Raw genomic sequence first — 23,283 nt, forward strand, 5'->3', positions numbered from 1 at the left:
TAGTGTATTGCTTAGTAACACACAATGAACAAACCTTTTTTTCTTGCATTTGGAGTTAATTTATTTACTTATTTATTTATTTGCCACCCATGTGCCAGTTGTACTAGAACCTTAGGTTTGGCGCGTAGCGATGGCAAGAGACATGATGGTATGATGCTCGTTTCTTGGAAAATGGGCAGGTTGCTTGTTTGGGATACAACGTGTGCAGACACTTTTGCTGCAAAGAATTAGTTTGGCCATCCAAATGGGTAGTTCTGCCAGGCATCTTGTGTACAATGCTTCGCTGGGGTGGTCTCGATGACGTTTTAGATTTAATTTAGTTTTAATTATTTTTTTACTTTTAATTTAGATTTAAGTTTATTTAGTAGAATTGTCAATTATTATTATACCTAGCAAATAAAATAACACACAATTAAGAGAATTTTTCTTCTGAAAAGAAAAACTTCTCCTCTTCGAAAGGATTTTTTTAAGGAGAAATTAGGATGAACGTCAAGAATTTTCTATGAGTCGTCACCAATGCATCAACATATAAAGATTTCAGGCCTCAAAAATATGTATCTTTAAAGAATGAGTAAATAAACTACTAAATCAAGTAGGCGTCGTTAAAGTGCTACCAATCCTTTCTTTACAAATGAATGGCAATTGTGATGCATTTCAGTCTTTCTTTTCAGGAAACTGATGTTATCATGGCTTCAGGCTGCGCTGCCCGAGTGTCGCGTAGGAAACCTTACAACGGACTGGAATAGTGGAGTTTTATTGTCCGCACTTCTTGACTACTGCAAGCCTGGAATTTTCCCACATTGGAAGGAATTAAGTTAGTATAGTAACAGGATTAAATAAATAAATTACAGTACGCGGCAGAAAGTAATGTAAATCTGCCTTTTGTATGGCATTTCGGCTTTGTAGAGCGTTGTCTCTGTCACTCATACCTATATGACGTTTAGTCGGTCTCAACGACAGAGACAATGCTCTACAAATCCGCTATCTCCTTCTAAAGGTCGATGTACATTATTTACTGCCGCTGTACGTATTTACGGTACTGTTATTTCAAACTATACTGCTCTCTCTGTTACATAAGCCCATATACAAATAACAGAGACAAAAATCTCAATTTGGCGTTAACCATTTTGAGGCACCAACCAATTACAAACCAAAATAAATATGTTTTCGAATTGAATTTCGAATGTTTTTACTACTCCATTTCTCCTTCTGGATGTTCGTATTTGAACTTACGACCTTTCGCATTCAATTTAAACATCTGCCGTGGAGCTATAGAGGGTTTGGCTAACAATAACCCTAAATTTCCATTGTCAACGAACAAGACTAAATTGAAAAATGAAGTGTTTATATTCCCGAACGACATCGTCCTCATTAAACGTCTTTCTAATTTATAAGATTGAAGGATTTCTTTAAAAGGATTTTCTGATTAAGAGGCTTCGTCAGAATTTATATCCCTAGATAAGAACTCATTCCTCACCGCTTTTATATTAATTATTCCCTACATAAATGCTTTTCAACCTGCCGTCAAAGGAAGATTGATTATTTTTCGATAATGCCGCTGTATTATTATTGTACACATTTCTTATTCTATTTTACGCTTTGATCATGTCTAAATCATTATATGTATATTCTATAAAATTCAAAGTCCTGACTGACTGACTTACCTATATATCAACGCACATCTTAAACCGCTGGTCCTTGAGACATGAAACAAAGGTGTGTTCTGTGTAAAGAGTAGGTATGCACTAAGAAATGTTTTTTTTTTTAAATTCCACCCCTAAATGGGTTAAATGGGGATTCAAAAGTTATGTAGTCCACGCGGACGAAGTCGCGAGCATAAACTAGTTCAAAATATAGGCAGGTGTTTGAGATACAAGCAATGATTTTACAATTGTAAGTTGTAACACACTTCTGCATTAATAAGTAATTAATTTTATGAACCTTAATTAGTAGGGACTTACTTAGTTGCCCCATAGAGTTCTTCCTACTTCCTACTTCCACGATCATGATTTAAGGCGTCACCGCACATGCAAATAAAATGCGTCGCTGCGGAAATGTGTTCAACATGGCTCCTAGGACTTATAAGTTGTATTACAAAGAAAACATGGAATACTAGCTCATGCCCGCGATTTCGTCCGCGTGGAATTAGGTTTTTTAAATCCCGTGGGAACTTTTTGATTTTCCGGGATAAAAAGCCTATGTCACTCTCCAGGTCTTTATCTATACCCATACAAAAAATCACGTCAATCCGTTGCACCGTTGCGACGTGATTTAAGGACAAACCAACAAACAAACACACTTTCGCATTTATAATAAGGGTACTGATAAAGGCAATCCGATTGCAGAGCTCGCGTATGTATCTACCGCGCTGCAGCAAGCGCGCACTGTTCTCTGCAGTTTGATATCCTTTATTCATTCCCTTTACAAATCGTACCTACACTCGTACGATTTGCATACTCAAGGACGGTTTTGTAATTCAAGGACGCGTGACGGATTCCGTCCGTCACGGGTCGTCTCTCTCGCTTTTAAACTTAAGCTTCATTTATGCCAGAGTAACGTAATGTGACATTGTAGCATGCCACAGGGCCGTATATTACAGTAATTTAAAATGTCGCAACAATCATCTGCAGACTGTCGTATGACATCTGTAGACGATGTTGTCTCGACATAAAATACTGCTGCACAATATTAAGAACTCCACATTGTTGCATGTTGTTGGTCCAGCGTAAAGCAACCTTTATACAGTTCGAATTTAAAAACTCTACCAACTGTACCTACCACAATATCAATTAACATACTAGGTACTTTTTTCAGATCGTCATGAAGCCATAGAAAACTGTCGAAGAGCTATGAAACTGGCTCACAGAGAACTCGACGTGCCCATGGTACTAGAGCCAGAGTATTTGGCATCGCCATGGTTAGATGAACTGTCTGGCATGACTTACCTTTCCTATTTCATGAAGCCAGATGCTACGGGAGTCAAGTCCACTTTAGATTGGGTCAACTCTCGTCTGGAGAGATCTATCACAAATTTTACGGTAAGAATAAATGTGTAAAGAAATAAAACAATACGTAGGTACCTAGTAACTACCACAATAACTCATTTAATATGTAAATCCCCAAAGACACGCTCGACGTATACATCTATATATTATTATTTTGACCCTAGAGCTAAGATTTACAGGAAATAGGTAGGTAGTACCTACCTATTTCGCACCTTTAACTTTTAGGACTTTTTTTGTTTACGGGGGGAAATCTTCTAAAGATGCCCGATGTCCTGAGAAAGACATCGGACTATGTAGGATTCTTACCCACTAAAACCCCCTCGGTGGCCACCCTCAGGGGGCTCTTTTTGGGAGGCTCCGAGATTTCTCATGACTTATGTGCGTTTTAAGCAAAGTCGGAAATCTGCATGCCTGAGAGTCTCTGTACCTAATATTCTCGGTCTGCCAATCTCCACTTGGCCAGCGACTATAACCTACTTAACACTTTTCATTCTGACAGGACATCCGTGCTCAGTAGATGGGTTGGCGATGGATTGAGATGATGAGGTAGTAGGTAGATACGTACTTTTCATAATAATGAGATTTGGGAGCGTAACGTAACTCTGTGCTTCCATTTTGAAGATTAATTTAATATGTTTTAGACGGACTGGAACGATGGTCGAGTGGCCAATGAATTGGTACGGTCCATGGGAGGACCAGCACCTCACCCAAGCAAATTGCGACGAGACCCTGCTCGCTGGGAGGAGAATTGCCAGTACGCTATTGATGCAGGGAAAAAACTAGGTAAACCAGCTGATTTTGACCACAAGTGACTTTTTTATTGCGTGATTGCGCTTGACGATAATCATGTTTAAAAAAGCAATGATGAGGTCTATAGTTCGCGACAGATCAAGATGGCATTCGGGGCACATCACCCACGCTCGCCTGCAATGGGTTATCCGGTCCCCACCCCAACTGCCATCTCGACCTGTCGCGTAATGTAGGTTGGAGCGCGCTTGCCTAGATTGTTGGCTTTCTACCTTAAAATATTGGATTATATTTGAACAATTTCTAGTTCCTACATTTCAAACTATGTATGAGTTTCAAAGCATTCGTTTCATTTCGGGGAAATTTCAGTATTCCAGAATATGCAACGAAATTTTAATACAAATGTTATGGGAACCAACACTGCAGTATGTTATTATTATAATCTAAATGTAAACCGTCCACCTGGGAATGTATAGATATTCGAACTAATAAGTACATCTACAGGCAATGTTTTTCATTTTACGTACGAATCACGATAATTTCATTAAATTGGGATAAATGAACAATGATTATAATATCGATCGTTCCCCGAACTGGAGAGTGGATTAACCAGATTTGTTTTCTAAGATTCGATGTATTCTAATAGCACTCGAGTAGATATATTTACTCATGTGCTAATAGTGTCTGACCGAGGCTTCAGCCACCTTTGGGCAAAAAACCATCTTCGGCTAAACCTTCGATTTCGGCTAAAAATGGGCCGTAGTTTTGGCCGAAGTCGAAGGTTTCTAGCAAGCGTCTAATTTGAACGAACTGTTACGAATGCGCGAGAGCGAAGTGTTTTATGACAAGTTCAACAAGACAACAATCAACATAAACTGAAAAGAACATTATTTTGTATACTTCTAGTCAATCATCTTGCGAACTGAAGTTTTTAGGATTATTACACCTTTGGTCAGAAAACAACCTTCGGTCAGACACTAATTGTAGGCATGTTGCTCGTAACAATACTATCACAAGTCTGTACTCTATACTGTACTCTAATTACTTGAACCATTTCACTTAAATTTTACCCGTATGAAATTAAATTAACATAATATTATTATATGTACAAATGCGACTTTAAAAACAGAAGGTATCTAGGCAAGGAAGGTATTAGCTACCTAGATGTAGTAACCACATTTTTATGAGCGCTCTACAAATAAACTTGCCTAGATTGTTGGCTTTCTACCTTAAAATATTGGATTATATTTGAACAATTTCTAGTTCCTACATTTCAAACTATGTATGAGTTTCAAAGCATTCGTTTCATTTCGGGGAAATTTCAGTATTCCAGAATATGCAACGAAATTTTAATACAAATGTTATGGGAACCAACACTGCAGTATGTTATTATTATAATCTAAATGTAAACCGTCCACCTGGGAATGTATAGATATTCGAACTAATAAGTACATCTACAGGCAATGTTTTTCATTTTACGTACGAATCACGATAATTTCATTAAATTGGGATAAATGAACAATGATTATAATATCGATCGTTCCCCGAACTGGAGAGTGGATTAACCAGATTTGTTTTCTAAGATTCGATGTATTCTAATAGCACTCGAGTAGATATATTTACTCATGTGCTAATAGTGTCTGACCGAGGCTTCAGCCACCTTTGGGCAAAAAACCATCTTCGGCTAAACCTTCGATTTCGGCTAAAAATGGGCCGTAGTTTTGGCCGAAGTCGAAGGTTTCTAGCAAGCGTCTAATTTGAACGAACTGTTACGAATGCGCGAGAGCGAAGTGTTTTATGACAAGTTCAACAAGACAACAATCAACATAAACTGAAAAGAACATTATTTTGTATACTTCTAGTCAATCATCTTGCGAACTGAAGTTTTTAGGATTATTACACCTTTGGTCAGAAAACAACCTTCGGTCAGACACTAATTGTAGGCATGTTGCTCGTAACAATACTATCACAAGTCTGTACTCTATACTGTACTCTAATTACTTGAACCATTTCACTTAAATTTTACCCGTATGAAATTAAATTAACATAATATTATTATATGTACAAATGCGACTTTAAAAACAGAAGGTATCTAGGCAAGGAAGGTATTAGCTACCTAGATGTAGTAACCACATTTTTATGAGCGCTCTACAAATAAACTCAGGCAGTGTTGGGATACGGTAACCGCGGTCAAGCTTAATATTCCACAGTTCCAAACAGACACTACGTCGTAGGATTTATGTTCCTATAAATTTTAAAGCGTAACATCGGACCACGGACACTAACATTGCCTGCACTCACTTCAGTGCGCCGTTCGATTTTATCTGTTGGTAGTAGGCTACGGTTAGGCTCAACTTAGATGCCTATCTAGAAAATATTGAGCACTGGCTGCAGCCTTAATTTAGCATATGTGGCTATTTTTCAAAGTGCCTTTTTCCTCAGCCGCAAGATCTCTTTATGAATTTATAATAAGAATAATAATTAGTGGTAAAAAAACTGAAGAATATAGTGTAAAAGATTTAAGATTGATGGATATATAATTAGGGTAATGGGACTGACATAATCTCATAGAGATTTAAAGATTCTTTGAAAAATTCAGAATTAAAAAAAACAACATAAGATACATAATTACATTAAAAAGATAACGCTACTTTACCAACATTTCTCTCAGTATCCTTGTTTGAGAACGCTTTGATGAAGTTTCTGAGTAAATTCATGAAACTATTTTCATTAATAAAATTTGCGCGACGAACAAACTTATTGTTTGCCGTAGCTATTTTCGCTAATCACTATCTACTCTTCTGGGAATGACTACGCCATATACAGCTGTTAAGTTGACTAAGCTTCTTCTGAAACTAAGACCACCACTTTGTTCTAGAATATAAGCTGACGTATTAAATCGTTCTTCGAATTATGGTTACTCTCGCATTGCAGGTGTACAGCCAGTCCTGTCAGCAAAGGACATGAGTCAAAGTGACGTGGAACATCTCGGTGTAATGGCATGGGCTGCACAATTTCGAAATGTTCCCCCTCGACCGCCAGTTCACGACATGCTACGAGTTGCTCTCGACTCTACTTCAGGAAGAGTCGGAGAACCAGTAAGCATAACTTTAGATTATACAATACAAATATCTGACGCCTGAACTCACATGTTAGTTGGAGTATGCCTGATCAGTTTCGAACCCATCCTCAGTCGGGGTTGGGGTTAAGGTCTGTCGCGAGTAGTAATCCATTGCAAAAGGACCTTGGACATTGGCATACTTGGCACCTTGGCATACTCCAACTAAGACGTGAGTAATTCAGCTGCCTGACATTTTTCACGAGAAATAACTATAGAATTTTCATGCAAATTCTATCCCGAAAAAAGCTTATGCCGAATGGATTCTTTGGGTATTATCATTTAACTATGACTTACTTTCTTCTTTTCAGACTTTTATTAAAGTGGAAAGTATATCGAACGAGTTATCGATGTCTGAAGTAAAAGTATCAATAGTTAATCCTTTAGAACAGGAATCTAGATTAAAGTTAGACTCAAGAGGTGCTGGTGAATTTATACCGGAACACGCTGGGATGCATGAGATCGTACTCACTGTTGAAGATATCAGGTAAAAAGAACCTTCGTCGCAACGGAGCAACGGATCGACGTGATTTTTTGCATGAATATAGTTTTAGACCTGCAGAGTTACGTAGGCTATTTTTTATCCTGGAAAATCAAATAATTCCCAGTTCCCACGGGATTTTTAAAACGCACGCATTAATCGTAATTCACGCATTAATCGTAATCATTATCGTAGTATTAATCGTTAACTAGCTAATACCAGAAATGCGTTGCCTCTTTTGTTTGAACGACTCGCACGCCACCAGTTTTACGTTGATGGTACTGTCAGAAACAGTCACACAAGTGCGTTAACAACTGTACAAAATTTCAACTCAGAGGAACGATGCGCGAGCGCATAGGTGGCCAACCGATTGACGAACCTTAATTTTTATTGTATGATATCCGTAACTTTTATTGTATGATAGACCTGATCTCCGTTTTTGTACAGTAACACTCGAAATGGTATTATCAGAACATATGCCACCGATCAAACGAAGGTATGCGTCAGCGATTACGTCTGTGATGACATCAGGTAGGTACACAATAGTCTTGGATAATGCTAAATGATTTTACAGACTGTTAAACTTGAACTGCAATAACAGTAATTACTTGTTTGTCGATATTGCTCCTAGCTGCCATTATGCGAGCGTTATGACCGTGACACCATTATAAATAACTAGATGATGCCCGCGACTTCGTCCACGTGGATTTACGTTTTCAAAAACTCTTTGATTTTACGGTATAAAAAGAATCCTTATATCCGTCCCCGGGATGCTAGCTATCCCTGTAGCAAATTTCGTCAAAATCGGTTGAACGGCTAGTAGATAGACAGACAGACTTTCGCATAATATAAGATTAGTATGGAAGTATGGATAGTATGGATATGCAATCATCTGTCAACATATTGCAGATACCACGATTGTCAAAAGTCTAGAGGTTAGGTACTGAAAATCTTTTTGAATGGATGACTATTACTGTGAGTTTGCAATAAAATGGTCTAAGAGCTAGCGCGTGCCAGACCTTCCTTATTTTATAAAAGCTGAAAGTTTCTCTCCGTATTGTCTCCAACACTGGGAGGAACGTTTGTTTGGATCATGGTGGCTTAGGGAGATAACAGGTAAAAGGTGTAAAAACCCTTAACGTCGTGGGGGGGGGGGGGGTGTCGATTATAGTGCTCTAGCATTAGGGTGGTCATCTAAAGATTAAAAGAAAAGCTGACTAACTGACTGACTGATCTATCGATGCACAGCTCAAACCACTAGACGAATCGGGCTGAAATTTTGCATGCAGGTAGCTATTATAACGTAGGCATCCGCTAAGAAAGGATTTATAAAAATTCAACCCCTAAGGAGGTAAAATAGAGGTTTGAAATTTGTGTATAGTCCACACGGACGAAGTCGCGCGAATAAGCTAGAAAATAAACTTTTTGTTCTCTATAAAAATACTAAATGAAATCTGTATCAAAATACCTACTTAATTTAATTTTTAAAGGTGCACCAAGACGTGAAGATATAGATGTAACTGCACACTCGCCCAGCGGTCGAGCAGTTCCGTTAGAACCCCGGCATCCCCCACCTTCAGCACCTGGCACCACAGCTTCCAGCGCCACGTTCCAACCAGACGAAGCTGGAGTGTGGACGATCGCTATCACTTACAAAGGAGAGCATATTCAGGTAATTGCATAATATAATGATCCTTACCTTAATATACAGGCAAAAAATTGTGTTAGGAAAAATTACTATACAGAGAGGTGTCATATTAATAGAGCGTGCAATGTCACGCAAAATTGCCACACGATAACAACCTGCCGCCAACAGATTAGGGTCCAAGCCAGATGCCGAATTGTTTTTTTTTTAAGTGCCGACTTACACACAACGATTTGCGTCCAGTGCCGGTCAAGTGCCGTGTTCGGAGCGCCTTAGCGTTCAGTTCAGTTATTCAACATTGATCCGTCTGCAATAACGATGTAATACGTTAAGTTCGATGTAGATGCAATATCTCAACGTTGCTTTATGTACGATATTGACGCCGTTCATCCAATTTGATAAATGACTATCATCAATGGTGGTATTGAGTTCGGTCATTAAGCCTTCGTGCTTTGAAGGATGCTAAAGATTTTTATGAAGTGTTTTTGACTCATATTGGTACAAAGTATAAACCATAACGTGATCCCGTCTTAGGCTTTGTTCACACTCGAATTTAGAAGCGTTTGAATAAAACAAACTGGTAAAAATAGATTTATTCAGATTTCGTCAACGTTTTTCCGAACAGTGTCAGATTTTAAACTCTTTGCATTGAGCTATCGATATTTTACTCTTTGCAGAGTTATGTATGAGCATCGGCCTCAAAGCCTTTACAGGCCTTAGTGTTGATGCGTAATAATTTTCGACTCTACTAGGTCCTACTTAATACTTACATTTAATTAACTAGGGTCGAAATACCAAAATCCTCTAACATTTTGTCTGCTAACTTTAGATATTTTGCATTATTTCTCAATAATCTATACATTTTAAAGGATAAACTAACTGACTGACACATCAACAAAGGAACAGCTTTAGGCGCTGGTTTTAGAAATCTGAGATTTTGCATAGTAGTATAACGTAGACCCTCACTAAGAGTAGAGCCAAAGCGGGTCTTATTATAAAATTTGTCGTATTTTAGGGTGGCCCATTTACTTGCGAAGTATTTGACCCAGCTGGAGTGCGTCTCAGTCAGGGAGCACTGGAAGGTGCTGAGCCCCTTAAACCACACTCTTTCGAGTTGGACACAAGTGGATGCGGCGTTAAAGGCGACCTGCAGTTGGATATCGTTCACGACAAAAGAAGTGTTATGTGCGCCTTAGAAAAATTGTCGTCGACCAAATATCGGGCGACGTTTATGCCCAAAGCACCAGGAAAGCATAGGGTGAGTAGCTTCAACCCTTTCCTGTGTAATGAAAATACTTGACTTGAATATTCTTTAGCAAATAGCAATTATAAACTAGGTGATGCCCACAACTTCGTCTGCGTGGATTTAAGGGTTTTTAAATCCCGTGGGAGTTCTTCGCTTTACCGGGATAAAAATTAGCCTATATCCGTGTCGTGGATGCAAGCTATCTCAGTAACAGACCGCGACTCCGTTTACGTGGATTCAGGTTTTTGAAAATCCCGTGGGAACTTTGATTTTCCAGAATAAAATCGTCTATACGTCCAAACCAGGATGAATCTAATGTCAAGTTAGTTGTATATAGTTCCAGGGCTTAAATACTTCTCCGAACTAAATTCTTGTCCGCAGCGGCCATGTTTAGTGACAGTTACAATACAACATAGAGATACTAAAACTTTAATTACTCAACTGTAATTAATTTTATTTTTACCATTTACTGCCACACAGTTATCGCAAAAAGTTAACGTCGTAGGTACCGTAGTGCTCCATATAACCTTCTCGTTTAATACAATTCCATTTAATTGTACTAATTTGCTCGTAATTTACAGCTGTACATTTATTTTAACGGTTATGACGTTCATGGGTCGCCGCACGTGTTCAGGGTGGGGTCACGCTCCAAAAAACCTCGCGACAGTTCGAGTCCCTCACCTGCGTTTGCAAGAATATCGAGTCCAGGTAAGGCTTTATTTACTTGATGATTATAGCTTTTGTACTTAGGTACCTTGGAAGCATGGTTCCTAATTACATTGGCGCTGTTGCCTCGCTGGATGGCTAGGCTTAACTATTGGACTTAAAGGTTTTATTGTTTTACTAGCTTATGCTCGCGACTTCGTCCGCGTGGACTACACAAAATTCAAACCCCTATTTCACCCCGTTAGGGGTTGAATTTTTAAAAATCCTTTCTTAGCGGATGCCTACGTCATAATAGCTATCTGCATGCCAAATTTCAGCCCGATCCGTCCAGTAGTTTGAGCTGTTCGTTGATAGATCAGTCAGTCAGTCAGTCAATCACCTTTTTCTTTTATATATTTAGATTAGTTTCTATAAAAGTTCCTGTATTGAATTAATTAATCATCTTTTCCGATTTTCTTCCAGTCACAAGATTAAGATCGGAAAGTCCCCACAACAACTACAATTTATACGATTCAAACACAAAACACACGAGTTCAATAGATCGACGCGAAGAGCGACGGAACTCAAACGACTATTACAAGTCATCATTTGGGCCCGATATCAAGGAAAAGACTTACGACGTTACGGATTCATTTTCCAATTCGAGAATAAACAAGCGTGAGAATTATACGACATACGATGACAGTCCTAGAAATAGAACAGCAAGTCCAATCACATCAAAGCATCTAGGGAACGGGTCGAGACTCGATTTCGGTCGATCAAGTAGTCCATACAGAGCTGGCAGTCCATATAGAGCGACGAGTCCTATCGGGCGCACAAGCCCATTAACGAGAAAAGACAGCCCTTTGAATAGGACCGCTAGTCCAATTAATCGGTACGTGAATATGTCTGATTTTGAAAACCGGCCTTCGTTAGCTGTTGTGTTTCTTCCGGATGTTTTTAATTGTCAGTAGCTTTATACCTGTAACACGTTCTATTGCTAGCCGTCTATCTACTAAACTGATAGGTGCAATATAATGTATCAATAGATGTTGTGACGATGTACTCTTGGAAAACATTTTCTTCTTTGCTGTAGTTATCTTAAACTTTAGCGTTAAAAGTTTATATCATGAGTGATAAAATATATCTGTATGACGAGTTAACTCACCTGTTTGTCGGAGAGAGCCCGACTAGTATCAAACCCATCCGTGAGCTTTATTCAATAGACCTCGACTCGCGTCGCGAAGCCCTGGAAGCTCGACGGACGGCCCGGACGGGCTCGATACTAGTCGGGCATACTCCGACAAACAAAACATATATCTTAAACTTACTTTATGTTTGGAACAGAGTGAGCAGTCCCACCGATAGATATAGCCCTGTAACTTCTACGACGAAGCGAGTAGTAGAAAAGCGCTCGAACTACAAAATGTACAGTTCATATAGCGGTTCTCAAGACAACCTTGACCAAAGTAGTCCATTATCTTCATTAGAAACAGATCGTATCAAACGATATGGAAGTCCAAGTAAGTTATCTTTTAGCCCACTTGTGCATAGTATGAGTATGTAGCATAATACGTCTTATAGTATTTATGTAACACGGACCATTTAGTCAACGCACGCGGATAAATCAACTCGGTAGAACTTGTTTCCTGGCTTGCTTTACAAATACCATCATTTTAAGCTGAAATCTTATTATTACCTACTGAAAGAAAATGTAAGTAGTTACTTCTGAATAAAGTAGCTTTCTAACGGTGAAACGTACTTATTAAAATCGGTACAGTATTTACAAATTTTATCGATTACAAACAAACAAATCTTCTCTTTTTATAATATTAACAGGATAACTTTGTTTTCATTTGACAGGCATGGTAGATACAGGTGATCCGGGTGGAAAACCTGGTGGATATAGACCAAAAAATGATTCTTGGGACTCAGTCGAAAAGACTAGACAGATGTTTAGTAATAATAGGTGAGCGTTCTTGTTTAAAACTGATATTTTAGGGGCTTTTAAGGCACCTATATGCCAGCCCCATTGTTGTTATGTTATACAGTAAATTATTTTCAAATTATGATTAAATCTAAAACTTTAATAATTTGAGAGAATCACTCACTTTACACACTTTCCGAGTCAGAGTCCCGTCCCATTTCTTCACAAATGTTTATAAAACCTTGCTTTTTTAAAGAATATTAGCCATAAAAAGCTAAATCAGGACTAATATTCCCCTTTCCCCTCCAACTAAGCATAAAGCTTGTGCTAGGAGTAGATACGACAATAGTGCAACGGATGGGGTTTGAACCGCCGACTTTTCGGAATTCAATCCACTCCCAAACCGTTGAGCTATTGAGGCTCTAAATGCTTGATGGCATGTGTGTCTGTCTAGCTATGACTTATTTCTATTAAGTTATTTTACTAAGTATATAATCAGTCAGTGTTTACAAACCAACGTATACAGGTTCAGATTTTCCCTCACAATTTTCATTTCACTATGGAAATCTTTGACAGCAGATACATTTTGTAGAAAATATCAAATATGTAGGTATAGTTTTGAATACACTATATATTTTTGCAGTTTGGAATCATCTGGTGACCGTTACGTGGGACAGAACACGCTGGAGCGTGAAACTCAACGAAACACACAAATGAACAAGTTGAACAAGTTCAGCGACTACTCGCACGACTCTTTCAACAAGCACCTCGACCGATTGGTCGATGAACACGATTCGGATACTTACACAAGCCGTGTAAGTAAAATTACCTTTACTGAGGCCGCGATTACACCTGTAAGTTTTACACACGTAAGTAGCGCACGTACTTAATTAGTTGACAACAAAGGAGGATGGGAGAAGTTGGCCGGCATATCCAATAACTCGGATGACGGAAGTGCAGTGCGTAATCGCTCTTACAGTAACGGCGATTTCGATCGGATGAGTGCGTAACCGCCGTTACTGTAGGTTATAAGCAGTAAATTAAAATACATTAAAAGTTGAACTCTATTGATCATCAGGCCAATATAAAAATGCCCATCCTTCTTTACTAAGGTAAATTACACTTACATTAGTAGGTAAAGTCGTAAGTTAACCATGTAAGCTACTTACGTGAGTGAAACTTACAGGTATAATTGCGGCTTTAGCCCATGTACATAAGTATATATGTATTATGTACTTGTACTATTACCTAGGTCAATGGAAAAATTTTAACGGACTTGTACTAAACTAGTCGAGAGACTAATCGCTCCGTAGTATAACAAATAGGTAGATCGACAAACTCTATACGCTACCTACGATCCGTGTGAGTACTGAGTAAACTTGGCTTTTTAATGAAGTTGTCCTATGTAAAGGGAAATGCGGTCAGACATAAATTAGTTTACTCGCCAACGTCATGTACACAACCTTATCCCTGTTCCGTGTAAATTAGCGTGCTACTGACATAAAATCGATCTTAAGTTTCTGATTTCAGCTGCAATCAACAAACAATAAAAATCATGATGGTTTAGGCATGTCTGCATTAATTTGCATTTTCCATTAATTTCCAATTTTCGTTAAATTCCATTTTTGGACATTTTCCATTGAAATTAAATTTAAGGCCTCGACAGCAGCGACGCGTAACGGCAACTTATAAAGGCGATTACAGTTAACACTGTGTTGGAACTTCACTCTGCAGTGCAGTGTAACGTGTTTCAGTACCTACGTTATATTAGTACAAGTACCTACACGTTTCAGTCGCTAAACATGAGTGTGAAGTTCTGCCGCGCTGCTGCCGTTACGTGTCGCCGCTGACGCATTTTTAGGGTTCCATACCTCAAAAGGAAAAACGGAACCCTTATAGGATCACTTTGTTGTCTGTCTGTCTGTCTGCTAGCTTTTCACGGCCCAACCGTTCAACCGATTTTGATGAAATTTGGTACAGAGTTAGCTTATATCCCGGGGAAGGACATAGGCTACTTTTTATCCCGGAAAGTTGAACACTTTCGCATTTATAACATTAAGTATGGATAGTATGGATTAGAATGTTAATATTCTTCAATTGTCCACAGCAAGAAATCACAAAACGCGAAGTGCGAGAGAGTTCATATGTGGTGCGTGACTCCTCTTTCAGCAGTATGGAGGAAAAGCATCAACAACAACAGCAGTCTTTTTTATCCAATAGGCCCCCCCGCGACCCTACCGGGGGGGCCCTAACTGAGACGGACGCTGCACACGCCCGTTTCAGGTAAATACTTTTTAGTTTTAGTTAAATGTATATACTTTGTATGTTTGTAGGAAGAATTTCAGCTTTCGAAAGAAAATATATACCTACTTACTTCGATCTTACCGTAATGTTATTTTTGTTGTCTATATAAATAAAATAGTACTGATGCAAGATTGAAACTGCGGTCCGGAATAAAATAATTAGTAGTCTATAAAGAAAATATAAAGACCTCTCCAACGAAACACGATCTCGATGTTATAAATTCTCTACAATCCCGACCTGCTGTTGGGGCTTAGGATCTTCCATTGGTCTGCTCTTAAATCGATGTTATTTACTTATCTTTGTATTCAATTTATCAAAGAAACTAATAGAGTTTTAATATATCGTCTGGTTTGCCGTATAATACGAAACAAACATTATATTTTTACTAGATGATGTCCGCGACTTCGTCCGCGTGTATTTAGGATTTTAGGGTTAAAAATCTCGTGGGAACTTTTATATTTTTCGGGATATAAAGGGATATGTTAGTCTTTGGGATGCAAGCTATCTCTAGATCAAATTTTATCAAAATCTAAATCGGTTAAGCGGACGGACGCAACTTTAAAAACCCCTTGGTAGCTCTTTGATTATCCGAGATAAAAAGTAGCCTATGTCCGTGTCCAGAATGTTTTATGCATTTGAAGCAGATTTTTAAAGATTTTTTATGATAATTTACGATTAGCTTATCCCTGCGACTTTGTTCGCATGGACTACACTTTCAAACCAATACTTATTTAATTTTCAAAAATCCTTTCTTAGCGGATGTCTACGTCATAACAGCTATCTGCATGCCAAATTTCAGCCCGATCTGTCCTGTACTTTTATATATCAGTTAAATAGTTAGTTGGTCAGCTTTTCCTTTTATATGTTCAAATTAGGTAAGTATAATATCAACTCTTGATCAACCCGATAAAAACTTTCAAAGACAAGTCCGTTCGTTAAAAGTTTAGCTCTTAAATAAACTTTAAATATCCCGTTGCCTATTTCAACTCGGCCAATAAACATCTTATCAACGCGAGAAATATTTCTCACTTTCCCAGAATAAAGGCTCATTTTAGATAAAGCGTTAAACTTGAGGGTGCTTGTTTAAGCTTCGTTCAGATGATGAAAATTATTTGCGTTTACTGCGATTCCAAAATAATTGATTTCCGATTTCAATGAACTCAACGTTGAACCAAAGACCTCTAATTGCATTGAACAGGTCGTCACCGGTACCGAATTTAACTGAATTGATTCAGTTTAGCAACTAAGTAACTTTTGCTGGCAACGCTCTGCGTGGTTTTATCTTGTAGGAACACTTTGTTTTCCTGAAATAATAAGTTAGCTAGATCGCTTCCAGTGCATACTCAACTTGCCTGCTAATTTGCCTACCGTCATAAGCGTTTCAGCCATTTTGAAAATAATCTCGGAGCGTTGGCGAAATAAATAGACAGACAGAAAAAAATTGTTAAATGTTGTTGGAGTTTTCATAACGTGAAAATAACCACATGAACTTAATAAAAGGCAGTTAGATATTCCTAAATTATGTCAGTAGACACTCACACACAGGTTTTATTTACGTATATAATGTAGCTTGAGAATATCGGTATAGAATCTGCGGTGCGGGTTAGCACGGGTGACGTGTGGGTGTGCGGGGCGTCCCCCCGCCTCATACCCCGATTGCCATCTCAACCTGTCGGGCACTATACGTATGAAGCCTTTTCTTAACCTCAATTTGCGTTTTATCAGAACGCAGCCTTATTTTTCCCTACCTTTATAATTTCTGTTGATGAATGTTTTATTTGTTGCAGACCAATTCAAAGGGATAACAATAGAGGTGCAAAAGGAATAATCATTAAACCTACTTACAAAGGAGTGGTGGGACAGCCTGTCGAGTTTATAGGTGGGTCGATTTAAGTAATATTTATCTAAGGCTAAAGGCAGACGAACGCTTTGTAGCTGTAACACAATTAGACGAACAAGTAGCATAAAATTTTATCAGCTCAATGCACACAGCAGCTAGCTGTCGTCTATGTTAACTGTGCATATTCTCTCATATCCTATGTTACCGTATCTCTCCAAAAATCGAATTGGGTCGGCAAAAGTTGGTCATAATTATTATTATGAGACTTTCTTGCCTCTATTTATTTACAGGACGTTTGTGTTAAAATTGTACATATCAATGTTTTGTTTTGGCTGATTTTTGCCGTCTCTATCAATTTTACTGGCCGACTGTCTAAGGTTCCAACTCCAAATATTACGATATTGCTGATCGTTATTCGCTCCGCAAGGATGACAAGAGCAGCAAATATTTTTTATGGACTGTAAATGGTAGTAGGTAAGTAATATCCTCAGCAACAACAATGAATATAATAAAAAAATGTGTGCTGATGACCTCATTTACATTTCAGTGTTTTAAATCCATAAAATATCTGTCGGTTGAACTCACGTGTAAGTTTAACTTTTTGAAGCTAGTCGGGCACACTCCGACTTACACCGTACACGTGAGTGCAGCCAACAGACATTTACTTAACTTATATTCATTTACATTTCTTTGACGCATTCAGTGTGGTGTGGGTCTGGGTCGTGGAATTTCCACTCGTGCTGCAGACGTCATTCAAATTTTCAGTGTCGAGCATGTTTCGAATACATTGCGCCGACTATTATATTATTATCTATCTACGTAGCGTTTGCGTGTTTTCAGCTTTCTAAGGGTTTATGCTGGGCGTTGAGGAGTCAGTCAGAGTCCAGAAAGGATATTTAATTAACCGACTTCAAAAAAGGAGGAGGTTCTCAATTCGTCGGAATCTTTTTTTATACTAGCTGATGACCCGTATCTTCGTTCGCGTGGATTTAGTTTTTAAAACTCCCGTAGTCCTAGATAAAAATTAAGCTATGGTACCTACTCTCCAGATCTTTAACTATAGGTATACCTACCCATGCATAAAAGCCGCTGGGTTTAGAAACTTGAGATATTAATTTAGGTAGGTATCACGAAGACCCCCCCTACGAAAGTGATTTTAAAACAACTGATTGAAGTCGCAGCAGGTTCGTTAGTTTTAAACACTCAGTTAATTACGGACTGGTATAATATATACTTTTAGCCATAAATTTTAGTTTGAAATTCGAAACGAAAGTTTTCTGTGTGCAGTGGACGCTAGCTCAGCCGGGCCCGGTCAGTTGGAGCTGGAAGTTTCTGGCGGGAATGGAACACTAGTGGCCAGTTCGGTGCGACCACTCGGCGGCAACAAATACATAGCCGCATTCACGCCACGCGTAGTTCGACCGCACTCAGTACGAGTTACGTTCAACGATGAACATGTTGCCGGTGAGTGCTTCAGTTTATTTAAACTAGGTTTCTGGCGGGAATGAAACAGTAGTTTCCAGTTCGGTGCGGTCACTCGGCGGCACCAAATACATGACCGCATTCACGCCACGCGTGGTCTGACCGCACTCAGTACGAGTCACGTTCAAAGATGAACATGCTGCCGGTGAGTGCCTCAGTTTATTTAAGCTAGATTCCTGGCGGGTATGAAACACTAGTTTCCAGTTCGGTATGACCACTCGGCGGCAACCAATACATAGCCGCATTCACGCCACGCGTGGTCTGACCGCACTCAGTACGAGTCACGTTCAACAATGAGCATGCTGCCGGTGAGTGCTTCAGTTTATTTAAACTACGAGATGATTCCCGCAACTTCGTCTGCGTGGATTTAGGTTTTTTTTAAATCGCGTGGGAACTCTTTGATTTTCTGGGATAAAAATTACCTTTGCCCTTCCAAGCTCTGTATCAAATGGATAAGTATTTATCTATTTATAACATATTGTGTGAAATTTCAGTACCTACCGCATTATTAAAATATTACTTTCCCACATTTTACTGTACTGGAAGAAATCTCAAATAAGTGAGTATTTTTATTAGATTGGTCTAAGTATTAAAAATATCTGAATCGTGTACCATAATATTGTCAAAATGTAGTTAGCGCTAATAAGTAAAAGTAAAATGAAAGCAAGGTTTTTACTTTTTAACCAAAATTGTCCTCTCAGCTTGTGGCGAGTCTTGGTTCAGTGAATACAAATTCAATTAAACGTTCAAGAAACGGTTGTTTCACATTTTATTTTACTTTCCCATCTAAAATACAATTTTGTGAAAATTCCATCAAGCGGTATTATTATTTTCATTATAAAAGACAAAAAGAAAATTTGTAAAATGGAACAATGGTAATATATATCGCTACTTTTACTGGTGAATTAATTTTTAACTAAGTAGATGACATTCGCGATTTTGCGTGGATTTAAGTTTTCGAGGATTTTTTTATTTTCGAGGATAAAAAGAAGTCCAAGTCCGTATCTCTGTAGGTACATACTAAAATTCTACAAAATCGGTCAAGCTGATGGGCTGTGAAAAGATAAAAAAACTGTTCAAGTGCGAGTCGGACTTAATGAAGGGTTCCGTGTCATCGTACAAGAATTGTTTTTTTTGTTACGTAACCACAATATTACAGTTTTCGGATTGTTCCATTTACCTACTTCTGCTATAAGACCTTCTTGCCAAATTTCATAATTCTAGATCCATGGGGTGTACCCTATAGGTTTTGATTCCCTTGAATTTATGATATTGAGTATTGATTCAAAATGTCTTAAAATAAATATTAATTTAATATCAAACCCACCACTCGCACATGCGCACCATACCTATACTTTATTTTTAAGAGATCGCACACGACCGCAGAAGGCTCTAGAGCCGATAAAGTAATGCCAATGTCTCATTTTTCAGTTTTTTACAATGCTCTAATGATATCAACAGCAATAAAGGTCGCCAAAAAATGCGTGAACAGGGGTCATAAAAATATAAGCGTCAAGCTGTTAAAGACGCCTTTAGAATTTCTATGATACGCCCGATGTGGCCAACTCTTTGTGATACATAGATACGGTGTGGTTTACGTTCACACGTTCATACACAATATTACCTTTGCATGTCTCTAGACGTTTTCAGTTATCAAAAGATCCATGTCTACGCAATTTTCGACATAATGTTTTAGAAAACTTTTAACAGAAAGTAATTTCCTTACGTTACTTTGAAGCGTATAATTTGGTGCGGTTGCACGCATTCCAAATGAAAGCCATATTTTGCTTTGGAGTTCCGTGCGAAATGTATTGACTAATGGCAATATTATGGTATAGTAGGTATGCTGTATGGTACTAAAATATTGTGTCTATTAACTAAGTATAGAATAGTTACAACAGAAAAATTTAATGTTATTTAGAAAGTGGGACGTGCAGTTTTATTTTAGAACAGATTTATTATCATATTTATTATTTATTATTAAGCCGAGCCGCAACAGCCAATTTCATAATATTAAAGACCTTATGACTACTTACGCTAGGCAAGGATCAAAAGTTCGACTTAATCGCTCGGCCACGCTCGGCGCTCCTGAGGATTGCCATAGGGCCTAAGCAAACCTATGTTGTGACGGTGTCTCGGCTTTTGACGAACAAATAGGCACATAAAGTTCGTTTCTGTACCTATATACTAGCTTATGCTCCCAACTTCGTCCACGTGGACAATATTTTACCCCCTTAGGGATTGAATTTTTAAATATCTTTTCTTTGCGGATATCTACGTGATAATACTTATCTGCATGCCAAATTTCAGCCCGACCAGTCCAGTGGTTGGAGCTGTGCGTTGATAGATCAGCCATGTCAGTCAGTCAATCAGTCAGCTTTTCCTTTTACATATTTTAGATTATAATATTATGTAAACTGTATCTTACGACATACCTACTGTTACAACTAATTACACATCATAAACTTAAATAACATAAAAACATAATTTTTATATTACTTTTTAAAAATGCACCATTATTACATTAAAGTAAGTATAATTAAAAAGTTTAAATGATTAATGATTTTAAATCAATGTCAATGACAATGTGCGTAATGAGGGTACCGAACGGGCGTAGGCCGACTTTTATGCTAAGCAATAGCCTTTGCTTGGCGATTGAGGGTGTCCGGTTATTATGCGTCTATAGTCTATATGTGGTGGTCTGTGCCTCCATGTTCAATAATCTACTATTAAAAATATGAGTTCGGAAAAACTCAACTATTGGAACTGAAGCATATTTTCAGAAATAATTTAGATTGATCTAAGCAATTTAAATGTCTACAGCTGAGTAGGAACATTCGACTTTGATAGTCAATACCAACCTTCTGTTTGGTAGTTTTTTTCTATTAGTTTAGGAGTACAAAATGTCAACTGCAAGAATTATTTTACTCCTTACAAAAATTAATTTAGCACAAATAGTAAATGAAAAAGAAGCGAAACCTGACGCTGGATGCCATGAAGACTTTAAAAAGTAGTATTTACTTTACAAAGTATCTACTATAGCGAGTCTTACTTTCATCTAACGAAATTATTTACATTTTACTGAGAAGAAATACCTACATATACCCTAAGACGGGTATATTCACAGACAGCCAAAAAAAATAGGAAATAGTAAGTATATTCGTCGTAATAACTGTCCAAGTGCGCATCATAACACGCATAAGGTATAGAGTTCCGTACAATAGTAAAAATGGGAAGCTGGAAGAAATCTCTGTTTAGAGATAAGCATTTCCAATGTAACTTAATTTATTATTACTTTGTAACTACAATTTTGGTAGGTACATGAAAAATAAAAATAAATAAATAAAAATAAAAAAATCTTATTGTAAAATGTAAACTACAAGAATAATTGTTAGAAACAAAATTACTTATTTTTCATGTAAATTTTATCTCTCACTAGTTTGTATTTGTCTGGTTCCTTTGCTAATAGCATTCACTTCGTCACTCCCTCGTTTTTCATTCCATAATTTACCAGCTGATTATTAACAATTTCCAACGTATCTATTTGATTCTGTTATAATCTTCTCAAGTGTTACACTATCAACGAAGGTTAGGATTATTTTTCGTAAATCCTCTGATGTGCAATTTTGCGGTTTATTAAGTGGTTATATAAGCAGCATTAGCATTTTCGGCTTCCGTTATAACTTCCGATTAAAATTTATAGAAACCAAAATCGGAATCGAAAGTGCAAAATCCATCGGAAGTTCTGAACTTTCGGAATCGGAATCGAACCTCCGTAACATCTCTAGTGTACTATGCAGATACAATGCACAAGCTAGTGTATTATATTTACACTGTAGACATGTACTATGTGAATTTAATATATAACAATATAATGCATATTCATTGTTACGGCAAACAGCGCCATTATCAAATTACATAATGTATTCACTACCTATATATTATATTCTATACCTCGGCCTTGTCGAGATATAGGATCTACCTGTCTGTATTACTCGTCAACAATAAGCAATTGTAATAATATATATTATTATGTAGGCACAGCACATAGGCAGGTAGTCGTTATATGTATACCACTCCAAAACTATCACCCATGCTACGATATGATTTATGAAGCTATTCTAGTATAAAATTATAAATTGTCTGTTTATTGAATCACGGACTTTCTCAGTTCGAAAACAATTAACTAGACCTAAAAACCTACTGCCTTAAACTTTGATCAAATTCTGTCTTCAATGACCCAAACCAAGTAGGTACGTCTAACCCAAATTTCACACAGGCGAAGCCGAAGTCAGATTATAACATAAAATTATAATTATCTACATAGTTATGTAAATTATACAGCATTTTATTATAATGCGAAGCTCGCTCAACCATAGAGATTCAGATAAGGTTCGTTAAGGCTGTAAGTACAAATTCTCAAGCTTAGAATGCACAAAAACTTTTATCATTATCCTGAAATAATCAGCAGTAGGTAGGTACCTACATCAAATCTGAAACGCCTTATTTTTTAAACCACGGCAATTTTTTTGATGTAAATTAAAAATGAACTAATAGCTTTAAACGTAGCAACCCCCTGCCAGACACCTTTAAAGTTTAATAAATTATTAACGTTTAAGGGTGTCTGGCGGGGGTTCCCACGATACTAAGTGTCTGGCAATGCATGACGTTCTAATACTACTCCGAAGAAAATTTAACGTTATACTTTGACGTAAGATTTTTACACCTTTATTACCTGTCACTCCCAAAGCCACCATGATCCAAACAAACGTTCCTCCCAGTGTCGGGGACAATAAGCAGAGAAACTTTTAGCTTTTATAAAATAAGGAAGTTCTGGCATGCG

At 37.7% G+C, this 23,283-nt stretch overlaps 2 protein-coding genes across 4 annotated transcripts in view; both read left to right on the plus strand.

Moving 5' to 3' along the window:
- LOC117982000 (filamin-A-like) overlaps positions 1-8,457 on the plus strand; it is a 33,129-nt gene extending 24,672 nt beyond the window's left edge. For all 3 annotated transcript variants that reach the window (XM_069498314.1, XM_069498315.1, XM_069498316.1), the window contains exons 5-10: positions 672-814; positions 2,815-3,038; positions 3,647-3,788; positions 6,687-6,850; positions 7,182-7,357; positions 7,799-8,457. In XM_069498314.1, coding sequence (XP_069354415.1) covers positions 672-814; positions 2,815-3,038; positions 3,647-3,788; positions 6,687-6,850; positions 7,182-7,357; positions 7,799-7,886 — 937 coding nt within the window. In that variant the 3' untranslated portion in view covers positions 7,887-8,457. The remainder of the gene's footprint in view (positions 1-671; positions 815-2,814; positions 3,039-3,646; positions 3,789-6,686; positions 6,851-7,181; positions 7,358-7,798) is intronic.
- A 1,583-nt stretch (positions 8,458-10,040) lies between these two features.
- Positions 10,041-23,283, plus strand: part of jbug (filamin-type immunoglobulin domains fbug) — a 66,965-nt gene continuing 53,722 nt past the window's right edge. Inside the window, exons 1-9 of the mRNA XM_069498339.1 lie at positions 10,041-10,254; positions 10,824-10,950; positions 11,371-11,782; positions 12,235-12,410; positions 12,751-12,856; positions 13,458-13,629; positions 14,922-15,097; positions 16,906-16,997; positions 18,246-18,422. Coding sequence (XP_069354440.1) covers positions 10,180-10,254; positions 10,824-10,950; positions 11,371-11,782; positions 12,235-12,410; positions 12,751-12,856; positions 13,458-13,629; positions 14,922-15,097; positions 16,906-16,997; positions 18,246-18,422 — 1,513 coding nt within the window. The 5' untranslated portion in view covers positions 10,041-10,179. The remainder of the gene's footprint in view (positions 10,255-10,823; positions 10,951-11,370; positions 11,783-12,234; positions 12,411-12,750; positions 12,857-13,457; positions 13,630-14,921; positions 15,098-16,905; positions 16,998-18,245; positions 18,423-23,283) is intronic.

This window comes from Maniola hyperantus, chromosome 4 (assembly GCF_902806685.2).
Source record: "Maniola hyperantus chromosome 4, iAphHyp1.2, whole genome shotgun sequence".
Taxonomy (NCBI): domain Eukaryota; kingdom Metazoa; phylum Arthropoda; class Insecta; order Lepidoptera; family Nymphalidae; genus Maniola; species Maniola hyperantus.